This window comes from Salvelinus alpinus, chromosome 7 (genome assembly GCF_045679555.1).
Source record: "Salvelinus alpinus chromosome 7, SLU_Salpinus.1, whole genome shotgun sequence".
NCBI lineage: Eukaryota > Metazoa > Chordata > Actinopteri > Salmoniformes > Salmonidae > Salvelinus > Salvelinus alpinus.
This window is the reverse complement of record NC_092092.1, coordinates 68,915,020-68,936,005: the sequence shown is the minus strand read 5'-3', so window position 1 is coordinate 68,936,005 and position 20,986 is coordinate 68,915,020. Positions and strand designations below refer to the sequence as shown.

Genomic DNA, 20,986 nt, shown 5'->3' with positions numbered 1-20,986 from the left:
ACTCTACCTGTTGGAGACCCTGCTGTAGCTCCACCTGTTGGAGACCCTGCTGTAGCTCCACCTGTTGGAGACCCCTGCTGTAGCTCCACCTGTTGGAGACCCTGCTGTAGCTCCACCTGTTGGAGACCCTGCTGTAGCTCTACCTGTTGGAGACCCTGCTGTAGCTCCACCTGTTGGAGACCCTGCTGTAGCTCCACCTGTTGGAGACCCTGCTGTAGCGCCACCTGTTGGAGACCCTGCTGTAGCGCCACCTGTTGGAGACCCTGCTGTAGCTCTACCTGTTGGAGACCCCTGCTGTAGCGCCACCTGTTGGAGACCCTGCTGTAGCTCTACCTGTTGGAGACCCTGCTGTAGCTCCACCTGTTGGAGACCCTGCTGTAGCTCCACCTGTTGGAGACCCTGCTGTAGCTCTACTTGTTGGAGACCCTGCTGTAGCTCCACCTGTTGGAGACCCTGCTGTAGCTCTACCTGTTGGAGACCCTGCTGTAGCTCTACCTGTTGGAGACCCTGCTGTAGCTCTACCTGTTGGAGACCCTGCTGTAGCTCTACCTGTTGGAGACCCTGCTGTAGCTCTACCTGTTGGAGACCCTGCCGTACCTCTACCTGTTGGAGACCCTGCCGTAGCTCTACCTGTTGGAGACCCTGCCGTAGTTCTACCTGTTGGAGACCCTGCTGTAGTTCTACCTGTTGGAGACCCTGCTGTAGCTCTACCTGTTGGAGACCCTGCTGTAGCTCTACCTGTTGGAGACCCTGCCGTAGCTCTACCTGTTGGAGACCCTGCCGTAGTTCTACCTGTTGGAGACCCTGCTGTAGCTCTACCTGTTGGAGACCCTGCTGTAGCTCCACCTGTTGGAGACCCTGCTGTAGCTCTACCTGTTGGAGACCCTGCTGTAGCTCTACCTGTTGGAGACCCTGCTGTAGCTCTACCTGTTGGAGACCCTGCTGTAGTTCTACCTGTTGGAGACCCTGCTGTAGCTCTACCTGTTGGAGACCCTGCTGTAGTTCCACCTGTTGGAGACCCCTGACGTAGCTCTACCTGTTGGAGACCCTGACGTAGCTCTACCTGTTGGAGACCCCTGCTATATGCTGTCACATGCATTGTTGCTATTCAACAGGTTGTGACAGAAGGGCCTCAGGCTGGAGAGATTGTTGCTTTAGGGGGGTTTCTCTGTGCCTAGTAGCCATATTGCTGCTTCCCCGTCATCTAGTTCTGATGCTGCTTCTCCATCATCTAGTTCTGATGCTGCTTCCCCGTCATCTAGTTCTGATGCTGCTTCCCCGTCATCTAGTTCTGATGCTGCTTCCTCGTCATCTAGTTCTAATGCTGCTTCCTCGTCATCTAGTTCTAATGCTGCTTCCCCGTCATCTAGTTCTGATGCTGCTTCCTCGTCATCTAGTTCTAATGCTGCTTCCCCGTCATCTAGTTCTGATGCTGCTTCCCCGTCATCTAGTTCTGATGCTGCTTCCCCGTCATCTAGTTCTGATGCTGCTTCCCCGTCATCTAGTTCTAATGCTGCTTCCCCGTCATCTAGTTCTAATGCTGCTTCCCCGTCATCTAGTTCTGATGCTGCTTCCCCGTCATCTAGTTCTGATGCTGCTTCCCCGTCATCTAGTTCTGATGCTGCTTCCCCGTCATCTAGTTCTAATGCTGCTTCCCCGTCATCTAGTTCTAATGCTGCTTCCCCGTCATCTAGTTCTGATGCTGCTTCCCCGTAATCTAGTTCTAATGCTGCTTCCCCATCATCTAGTTATAATGCTGCTTCCCCATCATCTAGAGTTAATCTGGCAGAGCAGGGTTAGTGATGTCAGCATCTGGGATTCCAGAAGGTGACGGTTTATTTTTAGCTGGCACAATGTGTGTGCAGTGCACTGAGAGAGATTACATGTGCGAGTGTATGTGAGCGAGCGATTCAGTGAGCGAGTGAAAGTGAGCGAGGGAAATGGAGAGGAAATGGAGAGCGGGAGAGAAAGAGAGAAATCCCACAGAGGTGCATACTAGATATTAAAAGGAAGAGAGGGATAGAGAAGGGAGGGAGGAATGGTGACACATCATATCATTTGTAGGTCAGTCTTTTACAAATTCATGTACCACTCATCTGTCCATCCAAAAATAATATTGGTTTCAGAGGAAGGAGACTAATATATAATTTGGTGGGTGCTTATATTTGTCCTATTTCACACATGTAAAAGTGTGTATACAGGGCATTGGGAAAGGATTCAGACCCCTTCCCTTTTCCCACATTTTGTTACGTTACAGCCTTATTCTAAAATGGATAAAAACTTCTTCTTTTTTTATTTTTAAGATCTCTCTTAAAGAAAAGGAGTGGCCTAGCCAGTCTCCAGATCTCAACCCCATAGAAAATCTTTGGAGAGTTGAAAGTCCGTGTTGCCCAGCAACAGCCCCAAAACATCACTGCTCTAGAGGAGATCTGCATGGAGGAATGGGCCAAAATACCAGCAACAGTGTGTGAAAACCTTGTGAAGACTTACAGAAAACGTTTGACCTCTGTCATTGCCAACAAAGGGTATATAACAAAGTATTGAGAAACTTTTGTTATTGACCAAATACTTATTTTCCACCATAATTTGCAAATAAATTCATTAAAAATCCTACAATGTGATTTTCTGGATTGTTTTCTCCAAATTTTGTCTGTCATAGTTGAAGTGTACTACCTATGATGAAAATTACAGGCCTCTCTCATCTTTTTAAGTGGGAGAACTTGCACAATTGGTGGCTGACTAAATAATCTTTTGCCCCACTGTATATATATATTTTTTAACAGAAATACCTTATTTACATAAGTATTCAGACCCTTTGCTATGATACTCAAAATTGAGCTCAGGTGCATTCTGTTTCCATTGATCATCCTTGAGATGTTTCTACAACTTGATTGGAGACCACCTGTGGTAAATTCAATTAATTGGACATGATTCGGAAAGGCAAACACCTGTCTATATAAAAGGTCCTACAGTTGACAGTGCATGCCAGAACAAAAACCAAGCTATGAGGTCAAAGGAATTGTCCGTAAAGCTCCAAGACAGGATTGTGTCGAGGCACAGATCTGGGGAAGGGTACCAAAACATTTCTGCAGCATTAAAGGCCCCCAAGAACACAGTGGCCTCCATCATTCATAAATGGAAGAAGTTTGGAACTAACAAGACTCTTCCTAGAACTGTCAACCTGGCTAAACTGAGCAAGAGATGGGGAAAACCTTCCAGAAGAGCAACCATCTTTGCAGAACTCCACCAATCAGGCCTTTATGATAGAGTGGCCAGACAGAAGCCACTCCTCAGTTATAGGCATGACAGCCTGCTTGGAGTTTGCCAAAAAGGCACCTAGAGGACTCTCAGACCATGAGAAACAAGTTTCTCTGGTCTGATGGAACCAAGGTTGAACTCTTTGGCCTGAATACCAAGCGTCACATCTGGAGGAAAACTGTCACCATCCCTACGGTGAAGCATGGGTGGCAGCATCATGCTGTGGGGATGTTTTTCAGCTGCAGGTACTGGGAGACTAGTCAGGATCAAGGGAAAGATGAATGGAGAAAAGTACAGAGAGATCCTTGATGAAAACCTGCTCCATAGCGCTCAGGACCTCAGACAGAGGCAAAGTTTCACCTTCCAACAGGACAACAACCCTAAGCACACAGCCAAGACATCGCAGGAGTGGCTTTGGGACAAGTCTCTGAATGTCCTTGAGTGGCCCAGCCAGAGCCCGGACTTGAACCCGATCTAACATCTCTGGAGAAACCTGAAAATAGCTGTGCAGTGAGGCTCCTCATCCAACCTGACAGAGCTTGAGAGGATCTACAGAGAAAAATGGGAGAAACTCCCCAAATACAGGTGTGCCAAGCTAGTAGCATCATACCCAAAAAGACGAGGCTATAATCGCTGCCAAAGGTGCTTCAACAAAGTACTGAGTAAAGGTGATGTGATATTTACGTAATTTTTTTACTACATTTGTTAACATTTCAAAACATTAATGGGATATTGTGTGTTGATTGTTGATTGCTGAGAAAAACAACAACAATTGAATCAATTTTAGAATAAGGCTGTAACAAAATGGGAAAAACTCTCCCTGAGACGCCCTCGGACAGTAGGGTCCAAGCCAGGGTCTGCCATTATCAACGGCAACCTTGGAGCAATTAGGGTTAAGTGCCTTGCTCAAGAGCACATCAATATATTTTTTACCTTGTCGGCTCGGGAATTCGTAGTAGCAACCTATGGGTTACTGGCCGAACACTCTAAACCGCTACCTGCTGGCCTTCATATCTAGCAGAGTACTGCGGGTTGATTCTTCTCTCCAAGTTGAATAAATGTCAAAACAATGTAATGACTAAAACAGGAGCTTGGGAACATTACCCATCCTAAAGCGGTATCATATCTATCACCCTATCATTCCTGTTTCTCGGACTACATGTAGTGGATTTCCTTTGGCAGACATCAACATTACACACTAGCACCCTGACTACACTGCTCGCGTTGCAAAATAAATTTAGAAATCTGTATTATTCAATTATTGCACCCACTCTGCTCGCGAGCGTCTGCGTTGCCAATGACTAAAATACAAGTCAGTTCTATTTGTGATGCAGATCGCGCTGCAAGTCCTGCCTCTCCCATCTCCTCATTGGTTTATAGAAGCAGATACTCACGTGCCATCTCCTCATTGGCTATACCCATGTGGGTGATTGAAAGACAAACTGTGTTGTCGGTCGTCGTGGTAGTACTATGAAAGTTTAGATGCCAATCACCATATAAGTTCAAAGAAAATAAGAAAAAGCCTGGATGGAGGAGAGATGACTAGAAACGATTCGGTTGACCGTTTTATGTGTGGATTAATTGTCGGAGTAGGGGACCGTGTGAATTTCAGGTAAAATAACAACTCAATGTTTATATCCCAGGACAAATTAACTAGCTAAATTGCCATAAATGTTTAATGCTTTTCGACCTGTCCCCAAATTAATGTAATTGGTTCAGAGTTGGTTTTGATATTTTAACTTGTGTGTCGTGATCGCATTTGGTGTGGGGGGACAAAATTAATTTATGCACGATGGCATTTACTTGCCAAGTGCTCTTAAAAGCTCTCCCCACAGTCAGAAGTTTACTTTACAAAACCATGAGGAAAGAGGAGGCTTAAAACCATGAGGGGAGGCTTAAAACCATGAGGAAAGGGGAGGCTTAAACCCATGAGGAAAGGGGAGGCTTAAAACCATGAGGAAAGGGGAGGTTTAAAAACCATGAGGAAAGGGGAGGTTTAAAAACCATGAGGAAAGAGGAGGCTTAAAAACCATGAGGAAAGGGGAGGCTTAAAACCATGAGGAAAGGGGAGGCTTAAAACCATGAGGAAAGGGGAGGCTTAAAACCATGAGGAAAGGGGAGGTTTAAAAACCATGAGGAAAGGGGAGGTTTAAAAACCATGAGGAAAGAGGAGGCTTAAAAATCATGAGGAAAGAGGAGGCTTAAAACCATAAGGAAAGAGGAGGCTTAAAACCATGAGGAAAGAGGAGGCTTAAAAGACAGGCAGCTTTTCCTTTGAGGTTCTCTTCTACACTAGATACATACAGGTCAGAGACAAGGACATACTGTACAGTATATATACAGCAGTATGTAGACACCCCTTCAAATGAGTGGATCCGGCTATTTCAGCCACACCCGTTGCTGACAGGTGTATAAAATCGAGCACACAGCAATGCAATCTCCATAGACAAACATTGGCAGTAGAATGGTCTTACTGAATAGCTCAGTGACTTTCATTGTGGCACCGTCATAGGATGCCACCTTTCCAACTAGTCAGTTCATCAAATACCTGGCCTGCTAGAGCTGCCCCGGTCAACTGTAAGTACTGTTATTGTGAGGTGGAAACATCTAGGAGCAACAATGGCTCAGCCGCGAAGTAGTAGGTCACACAAGCTCACAGAACGGGACCGCCGAGTGCTGAAGCGTGTAGCGCGTAAAAATAATCTGTCCTCGGTTGCAACCCTCACTACAGAGTTCCAAACTGCTTCTGGAAGCAATGTCAGCATAAGAACTGTTTTTCGGGAGCTTCATGAAATTAGTTTCAAAGGCCGAGCAGCCGCACTCAAGCCTAAAATCACCACGCGCAGCGCCAAGCGTCGGCTGAAGTGGTGTAATGCTTGTCGCTATTGGACTCTGGAGCAGTGGAAATGCGTTCTGTGGAGTGACCACGCTTCACCATCTGGCAGTCCGACAAACTAATCTGCGTTTGGCGGATGCCAGGGGAACACTACCTGTCCGAATGCATAAAGCCAACTGTAAAGTTTGGTGGGGGAGGAATAATAGTCTGGGGTTGGTTTTCATGTTTCGGGCTAGGCCCCTTAGTTCTAGTGAAGGGAAATCTTAACTTTACAGCATACAATGATGACATTCTAGACGATTCTGTGCTTCCAATTTTGTGGCAACAGTTTGGCGAAGGCCCTTTCCTGTTTCAGCATGACAATGCCCCCGTGCACAAAGAGAGGTCCATACAGAAATGTTTTGTCGAGATCGGTGTGCAGGAACTGGACTGGCCTGCACAGAGCCCTGACCTCAACCTCATCGAAAACCTTTGGGATGAATTAGAACGTTGACTGCGAGCCAGGCCTAATCGCCCAACATCAGTGCCCGACCTCACTAATGCTCTTGTGGCTGAATGGAAGCAAGTCCCCGCAGCAATGTTCCAACATCTAGTGGAAAGCCTTCCCGGAAGAGTGAAGGCTATTATAGCGGCAAAGGGGGGACCAACTCCGTATTAATGCCCATGATTTTGGAATGAGATGTTCAATGTCCACATACACTACATGACCAAAAGTATGTCTGACACATACACCCACAGAGACACCCACAACTTCGCTAATGGATTTGGGACAACATCCAAAAATGCCCCATAGTCTTTCTGTACAATGTAATGTTGAATGATAGCCAGGTGAGATAGGAAGGAACTTCGAAAAACCCTGACTTCCTCGGTCTTCGGGTTCATGTTCTAATTTTCCCCTTGAAGCTGAATTCAGCTGACACACAATAAAAGCTTCGGATGCATTTCTGCCTCTGGAACGTTCATAGTTTACGTTGCAATGACAAATGCATTTATTTGAATTGTATATGTTCTTTGCAGTGAAAGGCCAGGGAACAAGCCAATATTCATGCACCAAACCAATCAACGGCCCAGGAATCTTTGAGCTTTGGGATGGAGAACCATGATACTATCAGAACCAGATATTTTGTCCCCATGTAAAACCCATGAGAGAACTAATGACATTAGAGAACATTAAGACTGAGCACAAGGTCCAGCTTAGCTGCAGCTCCCGCTCTGGCCACTAAGGCTACGTCCAAAAGGACACCCTATACCCTACATAGAGCTGTACTTCTGACCAGAGCCGTATGAGCCCTGGTCAAAAGCACTGCACTATATAGGGAATAGGGAGCGATGTGGGACGAACCCAAAGCGGAGGGTGTTTATCTCTAAACAATGCCTGTGATTGTGACTGAACCTCTAATGCTGCTACAGCCTGTGAGACAAGGTCTATGGTTAAGGCCATAAGTCAACCCCTTACTACAATCCACCGGCTTCTTACCACCACTGGTTCATATGATGCTTTCATACGCCAAGGAATAGTTTAGTCGTGGTTACTCTGCCAAATGGCTGAAATTCATATCTATGATAATGTATTATTCATTTGTAGTGCCCTGTATTTTGGCTAGTCATGTCACATGACCTGGAGTTTAACCTTTATTTAAAGCTTTTTCATCAAACTGTCCCCTTTTCTTTTTATGTAAGATGGTCCAGCGCCATCCTCAGACATTTGCTTTCAATTGTAATTTCTGGAAAAGGCTTAAAATAAAGTTTAAAATCCAGGTTATGGGACATGATTAACCAAAACACAGGGCCCTATTCATTTAATATGCGTGAATATTCTCTTGTTATTGTTTACTTTGTCGAGTTGCATCATGTAGCTCAGCTGCCAGGATGTTGTATTGTGTAAGCCTATTCTTCCTATTTGAAAAGCTACTGTAGCTGCTGGCTCTCAGACTGTCCACTGCTGACGCACACAGAAAACCCTCGACCAACAAAATTGAGCAAAAATGGTTCTGTCTCTGTCTCCCCGGTCATTTATTCTAATTTGAGGTATTTTTCCTCCAATTCATATTCATTTCCAATAATGGCCATGTCATTTACCCTCTGACCCGTTGTGTTGCTAGGAAACTTGAAGAGGCCTTGAATCAATGTACGTCTTGGCGGTCCTCGGCTCAAACTCCATTCAGCCTTTCTCTATGGGCTCGTTCAGGCTGAAAATACTCAGGCTCTCCTTTTCTCTGCCTAAGCAAACTGATTGGAGACGTTCTCAGGCCCCCTAACATGCATCCCAGCTCCATCGGTTTGTGTCAGCTCTGCTCCCCACATTAACAAGAAGTAATTAAATCAACCCTGAGGTTCGGCACGCTTAAAAAATTATTAGGATGGAGGAAACAAAACAGAACATCCTGGCACTGTGCGTTGTAGAGTGGCAATGCATTCTGGGGTTTGTGGTTAGCAGGGGGACTACATCTTCTGCTGAAAAGAAACGCGGGAGGTTGTCTTTTTCCTTTGATAAGCTACGAGGCCTACTGCTGAATATTAATCAGACAAGGCCAATAGGGCCCTCTCTCTCTGTCTTTTCATTATTAAAATTAGCTGTTTAACCAACAATGAAACGTCATGGTTAAAATAACCCTTGCATATTGTAGGCTATTTTCTCTCTGGCACAGGTGATTGCCTGTATTTTAAATGCTGTTTCCCAAGCATTACAAGCATGTTTAGCTCGTGTCGTCTGACCCTGGTCCTGCCCGGTCCAATTGTTTCTCATCAGCCAAGATTCAGACAAAGGCCTCTGCACTGTCTGATTCAACCCTAGATCTGATCAGCTTGCTGAATCATACCAACTAACTCAGCCTTTTGACACAATGCTACCATTCCAGACTGATGTTCAGCCGTTAAGATACTATCATGAAAAATCATGGTGGTAAAAATACAGTGATGTCATCATGTGATATTGCTGGGCCCATCTATAATAACAGAGACACATTGTAATTTGTAAAGCAAATAATAGGTTGACATATTTCAAGACAAACAAGTACCCCGCCTGGAAAAATGTAAACTCCAACATCATCACACCTTACTACAGTACAAACAGCAACACAGAATGAGCCGTAGTAGCTAGCTCCATGTCGACGGAGCAGAGACTGACAGACCCACCTGATGTCATGTAGCCCCGGGGGGACTGGCAGATGTACTGAGGGGGGTAGTGTTTGTGGAGGCGGTAGTCCTTCTCGCTGCGGGACCGGGTGCGTTCCGAGGCCCGGTCCGAGAAATCTGAGCTGGGCCAGGCCCGACGCAGGGTGGTGCTCTGTGTCTTCTTCATGGGGAGGCAGGGAGGGAGGGAGGGCTAGGCTGACCTCCTGAGGGTTGTTGATACCCCCGTCCCCACATCCACCCTGAGGGAGGGCTACACCTCTGCCCAGGTCAGGCTGGAGACATGGAAGCAGGCAGCTAGATCACTGGAATACTATTACTCTCCCTCCTCCTCTATCCCGCCGTCTCTCTCCCTGCTACAAACACACACACACACTCAAGCCACGATCTCACAGACAAACCGTGGTAACGCTAGCTGCTTGGCTGAATGCTGTGGGAAGGTCTCCTTCCTTTTCCTTGAGTGAATCAAAAGCAGAGGAAGCGTCCAGCGATGCATTACCTTCCTCCGTCTGCCATTAATCCAGGCTTCCAGCCTCCAGCTTCAGTGTGACCAGAGACAAATGAACACTGGGGGGTGGGGGGGTTCGGGGCTGGGGGTAGTGGGGCAGCGTGAGAGACCCCGAAATCCAGACAATAGCTCAATTCAGTGCGGGAGGGAGGGCTTGGCTAACCACGAGCCGCGAACACAAAAGAGGCCAAACAGATGAGATCTGCAGCCAGGGGAGGGCTGTCCAGAGCCAGTGTCACTCACCGTCTCCCTGGACTCCCAGAGAAAAGGACGGGAAGCTCTGTGCCGTGCCGTTGGCCCTGCGCCAAGCCAAACAGCACATGAACAAACAAAACCCCAACCCTCCTCTCCTCTAATCAAAATCCAATCAGGGAAATCTGTGAAGCCAAAGTGCAAAAAAATAAACGCTTCTTCATCAGTAGCAGGCGATCCCCTGTTAAAACTGGTCCATCCACAGCTCTCTCTCCTTCAGAAAGGGTGTGTAGTGAGCGAGCGTATCTATGCTCTGTCTGCGCGTGTGTGGATGGATGATGGAGGATGGGAGCTTGATACATATGAGCGAGGATAAGAAAAACACACGGGTGCGCAGGGAAGAAAACCACCCAGCCAGTGTGTATGAGCAGAAAGCAATGACTTTCTCCTTTCCTTTGTATTCCTGTTTTTCTCCTCCAACCCTCAGTGCGGCAGTCTCTCTCCCTCTCTCTTAAAGCAGTCTCTCGCTCTCCTTTACAGCTCTCTCTCTCTCTCTCTCTCTCTGCTGCTCGCTTGCCGGCTGTGTTGTTGTCCTGAACGTCTCCTCTGCTCACAGATCCGGCTGCTCTGGAAGAGGAGTGGGTAGGGGAGGGAGGGAGGGAGGCAGGGAGGGAGGGAGGGGGAGCAGGAAGCAAGTCAGTCAGCCCCCTGTCCCATGCCAATGGAGGAGCTGTCTTGCGTTAGACTCGCTGATCCTGTCAGGCTTTGCATTTCAATGTTGAAACCCCCTTTAGGCTCCCTCAGCCCCCCTGGCTCCTAGCCCAGCCTATGAGTGAAGAGCTGGATGGTTATTAACATACAAAGCTGTACAATTTATAGCAACTCTGCCTCAAGTCGTAACCTCTTCCACCTCAGAAGGAGAAAGAAAACTTATCGGCTGCTCCTGCTAAAAGACACTGTCCTGCTGCTTTTGCTTTCTCTCCACTCTGTGAGCTCTCGTTCCCCCTCTTCTTCCTATCCTCCCTCCTCTGCTCAGGGTCCCCACGATTTCCACTCACTCGTTAGGGTTCAGTCCAACAGCTGCAGTAGCAATTCCTCAGGAATGAGAGTTTGAGAGATAATTCCACGACAGCAAGGCGGCAGGGAGTGGAGTGGGCTGGCTGGAAGAATTGGAGCCTCTCTCTCGTTTCTCTCTCCCTCGTTTCTCTCTCTCCGTCTCTGTGAGCTTGATCAGTAGCCTCTCATCCTCAGGACGATGTGTTGTCTCTCAGAGATGGAGTTTGTCTCCATCCAGACAGAGACTCCAGCCAGCCCACCAGCTCAGAGTGAGAGCAGAACACCTCCGCTCCACAACCTCTCCCCAACCTCTCCACATCAGGAATACGATGACAGCTAGCGAGAGGCAGGAGACAAATTCTACGTACGCTCAAAATATAAATCAAGATGCACTAAAGTGCACTGTGTTCACCAATGTTCACATAAAGTGCAGGCAGGGCAAGAGGTATTTCAGAGTTAGCCTGGATTGCAGGATAGTCTGTGTTTCATTGAAATCCATTGAAGAAACATGAGAAATGGTATATTCCCCTCTGCGCTAGAACTGGGAAATATATTGAATTAATTTGAATTAATGTTTGTTACGCGATATTCCAAATGCCTGTAAAGCAAAAACATTCAAAAATGTTGATCTATATTGTGAATCGCCCATATGTTAGAAAACAATTTAGATATGATTTTTAAGCCATATCGCCCAGCCCTACTCTGAGCCAACCATTAATCTCATTCTCTAATTTGTCCAATAAAATGAGGTCAAAGTTCACTGTTTGGGAATAAAGACAATTTCTCCACCATATTTCCTCTGTAGGAATGGCCCAGCTGGACAATAATGTGACTGTTCTTTTGGCTGTGGCTAAGTCAGTCACAGATTAAAGGAAGAATCAAAATACAGTGCGTTCAGAAAGTATTCACACCCCTTGACTTTTTCCACATTTTGTTCTGTTACAGCCCAAATTTAAAATGGTAAAAAATATATAAAAATACACAATGGCCCACACACACACACACACACACACACACACACACTACCCCATAATGTCAAAGTAGAATTATGTTCTTCAAAATGTTGACAAATTAATTAAAAAGGAAAATCTGAAATGTCTTGAGTCAACATATATTAAACCCCTTTTTTATAGCAATCCTAAATACGTTCAGGAGTAAACATTTGCTTAACAAGTCACATAATATGTTGCATAACAGTGTCTCTCTCTCGGAGGACCTGAGCCCTAGGACCATGCCTCAGGACTACCTGGCATGATGACTCCTTGCTGTCCCCAGTCCACCTGGCCGTGCTGCTGCTCCAGTTTCAACTGTTCTGCCTGCGGCTATGGAACCCTGACCTGTTCACCGGACGTGCTACCTGTCCCAGACCTGCTGTTTTCAACTCTCTAGAGACAGCAGGAGCGGTAGAGATACAATCAATAATCGGCTATGAAAAGCCAACTGACATTTACTCCTGAGGTGCTGACCTGTTGAACCCTCGACAACTACTGTGATTATTATTAATTGACCATGCTGGTCATTTATGAACATTTGAACATCTTGGCCATGTTCTGTTATAATCTCCACCCGGCACAGCCAGAAGAGGACTGGCCACCCCTCATACCAGTTAAATTGCCAGGTTTAGAGCTTCCAAGCCTGTTCTATTCATTATATTTATCCAAGATGGCTTAGCAGTTCAGACGTCATTTCTGTTTCGTATTGTCGTGTCCTGTATATATATATATTTACACCTTTCTTCGCACATCTTTTATATATTTTATTATCCAAGAACTCAACTACAAAAGCTTTCCTGCAAAAGCTTTCCTGCAACCCGCTTCACCAATTACAAAAAAGTATTATTTACCTCAAATCTGAAAATCCACCGTGGAAGCTAGCCAGGGGCTAATTCAGAAGCTAGCCAGAAAGCTAACCAGAAGCTATCCGATAGCTAGCCAGAAGCTAATCTGTAGCTGCCCAGAAATTAGCCGGTTTGCTGGCTAGCGTTGGTGTTTCAGCTGCCCACGTTTGTGGTCATCAGCTATTCCTTTAGCTCGATAATCTACCGGCACTTTTGTGCAACGCGACTCGGACCGGAGCATTCCGGGACTTTTTTTCTCTCAGTTTCCCCGGATTTCAGCCGCAGGCTCTGGACATTTGCACCTTGATTTCGCAGCTAGCTAGCTGCAAACCGTGTGACTATTGGCTTACGTCGATCCCGGAGCAAACTCAAATCATTCCGGAGCTAGCCAGCTGAGGAGTTCCATCAGCCATTCCTGGGCTATAGTCACCTATCCGGACCCGTTTTTTTTTGTTGTTGCCGCAGATACGGAGCCCCACCGGGCCTTCACGACTGACTGCCGACGTTATCTGCCCGAGGGAGTTATCCAACTGGCACCTCCGTCCCGACGTTACCTGAACGCTCATCTGGGGCCCGCTAATCGTTAGCTGTCTTATCGGCTGCTATCTGAATAAGTATATCGGACAATTATCATTATTATTTTTATTTATTTTTTCTTGGGTCACTATATCTATTTTGCCAATTTGGATTGATCCCCTCTACCACACGGAACCCCACTAACCTACCGACGGAAACGCACGAGGTATCTACAAATAGACCTCCATCCTATGCTATCTTGCTACCGATAGCCATCTACCCGGCCAGCTGTCTGGATCGCCGTGACCCCAACCAACCTCTACTCACTGGACCCTTATTGATCACTCGATTAAGCATGCCTCTCCTTAATGTAAATATGCCTTGTCCATTGCTGTTCTGGTTAGTGTTTATTGGCTTATTTCACTGTAGAGCCTCTAGCCCTGCTCACTATACCATATCCAACCTCTCAGTTCCACCACCCACATATGCGATGACATCACCTGGTTTCAATGATGTTTCTAGAGACAATATCTCTCTCATCATCACTCAATACCTAGGTTTACCTCCACTGTATTCACATCCTACCATACCTTTGTCTGTACATTATTCCTTTAAGCTATTTTATCGCCCCCAGAAACTTCCTTTTACTCTCTGCTCTAGAAGTTCTAGACGACCAATTCTCATAGCTTTTAGCCGTACCCTTATCCTACTCCTCCTCTGTTCCTCTGGTGATGTAGAGGTGAATCCAGGCCCTGCAGTACCTAGCTCCACTCCTATTCCCCAGGCGCTCTCTTTTGATGACTTCTGTAACCGTAATAGCCTTGGCTTCATGCATGTTAACATTAGAAGCCTCCTCCCTAAGTTTGTTTTGTTCACTGCTTTAGCACACTCTGCCAACCCGGATGTTTTAGCCGTGTCTGAATCCTGGCTTAGAAAGACCACCAAAAATTCTGACATTTTCATCCCCAACTACAAGATTTTCAGACAAGATAGAACGGCCAAAGGGGGCGGTGTTGCAATCTACTGCAAAGATTGCCTGCAGAGTTCTGTTTTACTATCCAGGTCTGTTCCCAAACAATTTGAACTTCTACTTTTAAAAATCCACCTCTCTAAAAACAAGTCTCTCACCGTTGCCGCCTGCTATAGACCACCCTCTGCCCCCAGCTGTGCTCTGGACACTATATGTGAACTGATTGCCCCCCATCTATCTTCAGAGCTCGTGCTGCTAGGCGACCTAAATTTGAACATGCTTAACACCCCAGCCACCCTACAATCTAAGCTTGATGCCCTCAATCTCACACAAATTATCAATGAACCTACCAGGTACCACCCCAATTCCGTAAACACGGGTACCCTCATAGATATCATCCTAACAAACTTGCCCTCCAAATACACCTCTGCTGTTTTCAACCAAGATCTCAGCGATCACTGCCTCATTGCCTGCATCCGTAATGGGTCAGCGGTCAAACGACCTCCACTCATCACTGTCAAACGCTCCCTGAAACACTTCAGCGAGCAGGCCTTTCTAATCGACCTGGCCGAGGTATCCTGGAAGGATATTGATCTCATCCCGTCAGTAGAGGATGCCTGGACATTTTTTAAAAATGCCTTCCTCACCATCTTGAATAAGCATGCCCCATTCAAGAAATTTAGAACCAGGAACAGATATAGCCCTTGGTTCTCTCCTGACCTGACTGCCCTTAACCAACAGAAAAACATCCTATGGCGTTCTGCATTAACATCGAACAGCCCCCGTGATATGCAACTTTTCAGGGAAGCTAGAAACCAATATACACAGGCAGTTAGAAAAGCCAAGGCTAGCTTTTTCAAGCAGAAATTTGCTTCCTGCAACACAAATTCAGAAAAGTTCTGGGACACTGTAAAGTCCATGGAGAATAAGAACACCTCCTCCCAGCTTCCAACTGCTCTGAAGATAGGAAACACTGTCACCACCGACAAATCCACTATAATTGAGAATTTCAATAAGCATTTTTCTACGGCTGGCCATGCTTTCCACCTGGCTACCCCTACCCCGGACAACAGCACTGCCCTCCCCTCTGCTACTCGCCCAAGCCTTCCCCATTTCTCTTTCTCCCAAATACAGTCAGCTGATGTTCTAAAAGAGCTGCAAAATCTGGACCCTTACAAATCAGCCGGGCTAGATAATCTGGACCCTTTCTTTCTAAAACTATCTGCTGAAATTGTTGCCACCCCTATTACTAGCCTTTTCAACCTCTCTTTCGTGTCGTCTGAGATTCCCAAAGATTGGAAAGCAGCTGCGGTTATCCCCCTCTTCAAAGGGGGGGACACTCTTGACCCTAACAGCTACAGACCTATATCTATCCTACCCTGCCTTTCTAAGGTCTTCGAAAGCCAAGTCAACAAACAGATTACCGACCATTTCGAATCCCACCATACCTTCTCCGCTATGCAATCTGGTTTCAGAGCTGGTCATGGGTGCACCTCAGCCACGCTCAAGGTCATAAACGATATCTTAACCGCCATCGATAGGAAACAATACTGTGCAGCCGTATTCATTGACCTGGCCAAGGCTTTTGACTCTGTCAATCACCACATCCTCATCGGCAGACTCGACAGCCTTGGTTTCTCTAATGATTGCCTCGCCTGGTTCACCAACTACTTCTCTGATCGAGTTCAGTGTGTCAAATCGGAGGGTCTGTTGTCCGGGCCTCTGGCAGTCTCCATGGGGGTGCCACAGGGTTCAATTCTTGGACCGACTCTCTTCTCTGTATACATCAATGATGTCGCTCTTGCTGCTGGTGATTCTCTGATCCACCTCTACGCAGACGACACTATTCTGTATACTTCTGGCCCTTCTTTTGACACTGTGTTAACAACCCTCCAGGCGAGCTTCAATTCCATACAACTCTCCTTCCGTGGCCTCCAATTGCTCTTAAATACAAGTAAAACTAAATGCATGCTCTTCAACCGATCGCTGCCTGCACCTGCCCGCCTGTCCAACATCACTACTCTGGACGGCTCTGACTTAGAATATGTGGACAACTACAAATACCTAGGTGTCTGGTTAGACTGTAAACTCTCCTTCCAGACTCACATCAAACATCTCCAATCCAAAGTTAAATCTAGAATTGGCTTCCTATTCCGCAACAAAGCATCCTTCACTCATGCTGCCAAACATACCCTTGTAAAACTGACCATCCTACCGATCCTCGACTTCCTCGACTTCCAAAACCCTACTCAATAAATTGGATGCAGTCTATCACAGTGCCATCCGTTTTGTCACCAAAGCCCCATATACTACCCACCACTGCGACCTGTACACTCTCGTTGGCTGGCCCTCGCTTCATACTCGTCGCCAAACCCACTGGTTCCAGGTCATCTACAAGACCCTGCTAGGTAAAGTCCCCCCTTATCTCAGCTCGCTGGTCGCCATAGCAACACCTACCTGTAGCACGCGCTCCAGCAGGTATATCTCTCTGGTCACCCCCAAAACCAATTCTTCCTTTGGCCGCCTCTCCTTCCAGTTCTCTGCTGCCAATGACTGGAACGAACTACAAAAATCTCTGAAACTGGAAACACTTATCTCCCTCACTAGCTTTAAGCACCAGCTGTCAGAGCAGCTCATAGATTACTGCACCTGTACATAGCCCATCTATAATTTAGCCCAAACAACTACCTCTTTACCTACTGTATTTATTTATTTATTTTGCTCCTTTGCACCCCATTATTTCTGTCTCTACTTTGCGCTTCCTTCCACTGCAAACCAACCATTCCAGTGTTTTTTATTTTTTATTTTACTTGCTGTGTTGTATTTACTTCGCCACCATGGCCTTTTTATATTTTTATTTATTTATACATATATTTGTTTGCCTTCACCTCCCTTATCTCACCTCACTTGCTCACATTGTATATAGACTTATTTTTTTTCACTGTATCATTGACTATATGTTTGTTTTACTCCATGTGTAACTATGTGTTGTTGTATGTGTCGAACTGCTTTGCTTTATCTTGGCCAGGTCGCAATTGTAAATGAGAACGTGTTCTCAATTTGCCTACCTGGTTAAATAAAGGTTAAAAAAAAAAAAAAAAAAAAATATATATAGCCTGGTTCCTCTCTAGGTTTCTTCCTAGGTTTTGGCCTTTCTAGGGAGTTTTTCCTAGCCACCGTGCTTCTACACCTGCATTGCTTGCTGTTTTGGGGTTTTAGGCTGGGTTTCTGTACAGCACATTTAGATATCAGCTGATCTAAGAAGGGCTATATAAATACATTTGATTAAACTGATTTTTTTTACGAGTACTTCATCTCTGTACCCCACACATAAATGTATCTGTAAAGGTCCCTCAGTCGAGCAGTGAATTTCAAAACACAGATTCAACAAAAAACAGCAAGGTTTTCCAATGCCTCACAAAGAAGGGCACATTGGTAGATGGTAAAAAAAAATATAAAAGCAGACATTGAATATCCATTTGACCATGGTGAAGTAATTAATTACACCTCAAAGATACAGGCATCTTTCCTAACTTTCCTACCCAGAGATGAAGGAAACTGCTCAGTGATTTCCCCATGAGGCCAAGGGAGACTTTAAAACAGTTAAAGAGTTTAATGGCTGTGATAGGAAAAAACTGAGGATGGATCAACAACATTGTAGTTACTCCACAATACTAACCTAAATGACAGAGTGGAAAGAAGGAAGCAAGTACAGAATAAACTATTTCAAAACATGCATCCTGTTGTAATAAGGCACTTAACTTCTTTGGGGTAGGGGGCAGCATTTTCACTTTTGGATAAATAGCATGCCCAAATTCAACTGCCTGCTACTCATCCCCAGAATATAAGATATGCGTATTATTAGTAGATTTGGATAGAAAACACTCTGAGGTTTCAAAAACTGTTTGAATCATGTCTGTGAGTATAACAGAACTTATATAGCAGGCAAAACCCAGAGGACAAACCATTCAGATTCTTTTTTTTTTGAGGTCACTGTCTTTTCAATGAGTTTTCATTGGGACACCAGATTTCTAAGGGACTTTTTTGCAGTTCCTACCGCTTCCACTGGATGTCACCAGTCTTTGGAAATTGGTTGAGGTTATTCCTTTGTGTAATGAAGAAGTACGGCCATCTTAAATGAGGGTCACTTGAAGTAAATTGTTTGAGAGGCACATTACCAGAAAAGTTGCGTCAGTTTGTTTTCTTTTTGTATTGAACACAGATCATCCCGTCTTCAATTTGATCGATTATTAACGTTTAAAAATACCTAACGTTGTATTACAAAAGTAGTTTGAAATGTTTTGGTAAAGTTTACATGTAACTTTTTATATATTTTGTAGTGACGTTGGAAGCTGTGTTTTTCTGGATGAAACGCGCCAAATAAATTGACATTTTTGATATATATCGACAGAATTAATCGAACAAAAGGACCATTTGTGATGTTTATGGGACATATTGGAGTGCCAACAAAAGAAGTTCGTCAAAGGCATGAATTATATTTTTATTTCTGCGTTTTGTGTCGTACCTGCAGTGTTGAAATATGCTACTCTATTTGTTTACTGTTGTGCTATCATCAGATAATAGCATCTTATGCTTTCGCCGAAAAGCCTTTTTGAAATCTGACATGTTGGCTGGATTCACAACGAGTGTAGCTTTAATTTGGTATCTTACATGTGTGATTTAATGAAAGTTAGATTTTTATATCATTTTATTTGAATATGGCGCTCTGTATTTTCCCTGGCTATTGGCCAGGTGGGACATTTGCATCCCACCTACCCCAGAGAGGTTAAGTAAAACTGCAAAAAATGTGGCAAAGAAATGAACTTCATTCCTGAATATAGAAAGCGTTATGTTTGGGGTAAATCCAACACAACACATCACTGAGTACGCATAGTGCAGGCTGCATCATGTTATGGGTATGCTTGTCATTGGCAAGGACTACAGAGTTTTTTTATGATACAAATAAATGGAATAGAGCTAAGCACAAGCAAAATCTTAGAGGAAAACCTGGTTCAGTCTGCTTTCCAATAGACACATGTACCTTTCAGCAGGACAATAACCCAAAACAAATATACACTGGAGTTGCTTTTTAAGACAACACTGAATGTTCCTGAGTGGCCTAGTTACAGTTTTGACATACACCGCCAGTCAAAAGTTTGGACACACCTACTCATTCCAGAGTTTTTCTTTATTTGTACTATTGTCTACATTATAGAATAATAGTGAAGACATCAAAACTATGAAATAACAAATATTGAATCATGTAGTAACCAAGAAAAGTATTAAACAAATCAAAATATATTTTATATTTGAGATGCTTCAAATAGCCAACCTTTGCCTTGATGACAGCTTTGCACACTCTCGACCAGCTTCATGATGTAGTCACCTGGAATCCATTTCAATTAACAGGTGTGCCTCGTTAAAAGTTAATTTCTGGAATTTCTTTCCTCCTTAATGCATTTGAGCCAATGTTGTGACAACGAAGGGGGGGTTTACAGAAGATAGCTCTATTTGATTTAAGACCAAGTCCATATTATGGCAAGAACAGCTCAAATAAGCAAAGAGAAATGACAGTCCATCATTACTTTAAGACATGAAGGACAGTCAATACAGAACATTTCAAGAACTTTGAAAGTTTCTTCAAGTGCAGTTGCAAAAACCATCAAGCGCTATGATGAAACTGGCTCTCATGAGGACCGCCACAGGAAAGGAAGACCCAGAGGTACTTCTGCTGCAAAGGATAAGTTCATTAGAGTTGCCAGCCTCAGAAATTGCAGCCCAAATAAATTCTTCAGAGTTCAAGTAACAGACACATCTCAACATCAACTGTTCAGAGGAGACTGTGTGAATCAGGCCTTCATGGTCGAATTGCTGCAAAGAAACCACTACTAAAGGACACCAATAAGAAGAATGTCACGCCTGGCTCCCGCTCCCCCTCGAGGGCGCCAGGCTACCCGTCTTTACACGCACCTGTCAACATCAGACGGCCTACAGGGAGGAGGTGAGGGCCCTCGGAGTGTGGTGTCAGGAAAATAACCTCTCACTCAACGTCAACAAAACAAAGGAGATGATCGTGGACTTCAGGAAACAGCAGAGGGAGCATCCCCCCATCCACATCGACGGGACAGTAATGGAGAAGGTGGAAAGTTAAGTTCTTCGGTGTACACATCACGGACACACTGAAATGGTCCACCCACACAGACATCGTGGTGAAGAAAGCGCAACAGCGCCACTTCAACCTCAGGAGGCTGAAGAAATGTGGCATGTCAGCTAAAACACTCAAACTTTTACAGATGTACAATCGAGAGCATCCTGTCGGGTTGTATCACAGCCTGGTACAGCAACTGCTCCGCCCACAACCGCAAGGCTCTCCAGAGGGTAGTGCGGTCTGCACAACGCATCACCGGGGGCAAACTACCTGCCCTCCAGGACACCTACAGCACCCGATGTCACAGGAAGGCCAGAAAGATCATCAAGGACAACAACCACCCGAGCCACTGCCTGTTCACCCCGCTATCATCCAGAAGGCGAGGTCAGTACAGGTGCATCAAAGCTAGGATCGATAGACTGAAAAACAGCTTCCATCTCAAGGCCATCGGGCTGTTAAACAGCCATCACTAACAGAGTGGCTGCTGCCAATATACAGACGCAAATCTCTGGCCACTTAAATAAATGTAATAA

At 45.3% G+C, this 20,986-nt stretch overlaps 1 protein-coding gene across 3 annotated transcripts in view; it reads right to left on the bottom strand.

The window, feature by feature from the left end:
- The window catches only part of LOC139581599 (storkhead-box protein 2-like), a 112,961-nt gene that overhangs the window by 59,437 nt on the left and 32,538 nt on the right, over positions 1 to 20,986 (bottom strand). The window contains exon 1 of one of the 3 annotated variants that reach the window (XM_071411535.1): positions 9,230 to 10,545. The exons of the other annotated variants lie outside the window; for them this stretch is intronic. Coding sequence (XP_071267636.1) covers positions 9,230 to 9,395 — 166 coding nt within the window. The 5' untranslated portion in view covers positions 9,396 to 10,545. Of the gene's footprint in view, positions 1 to 9,229; positions 10,546 to 20,986 lie in introns of those variants that run through there. 3 annotated transcript variants of the gene reach the window in all.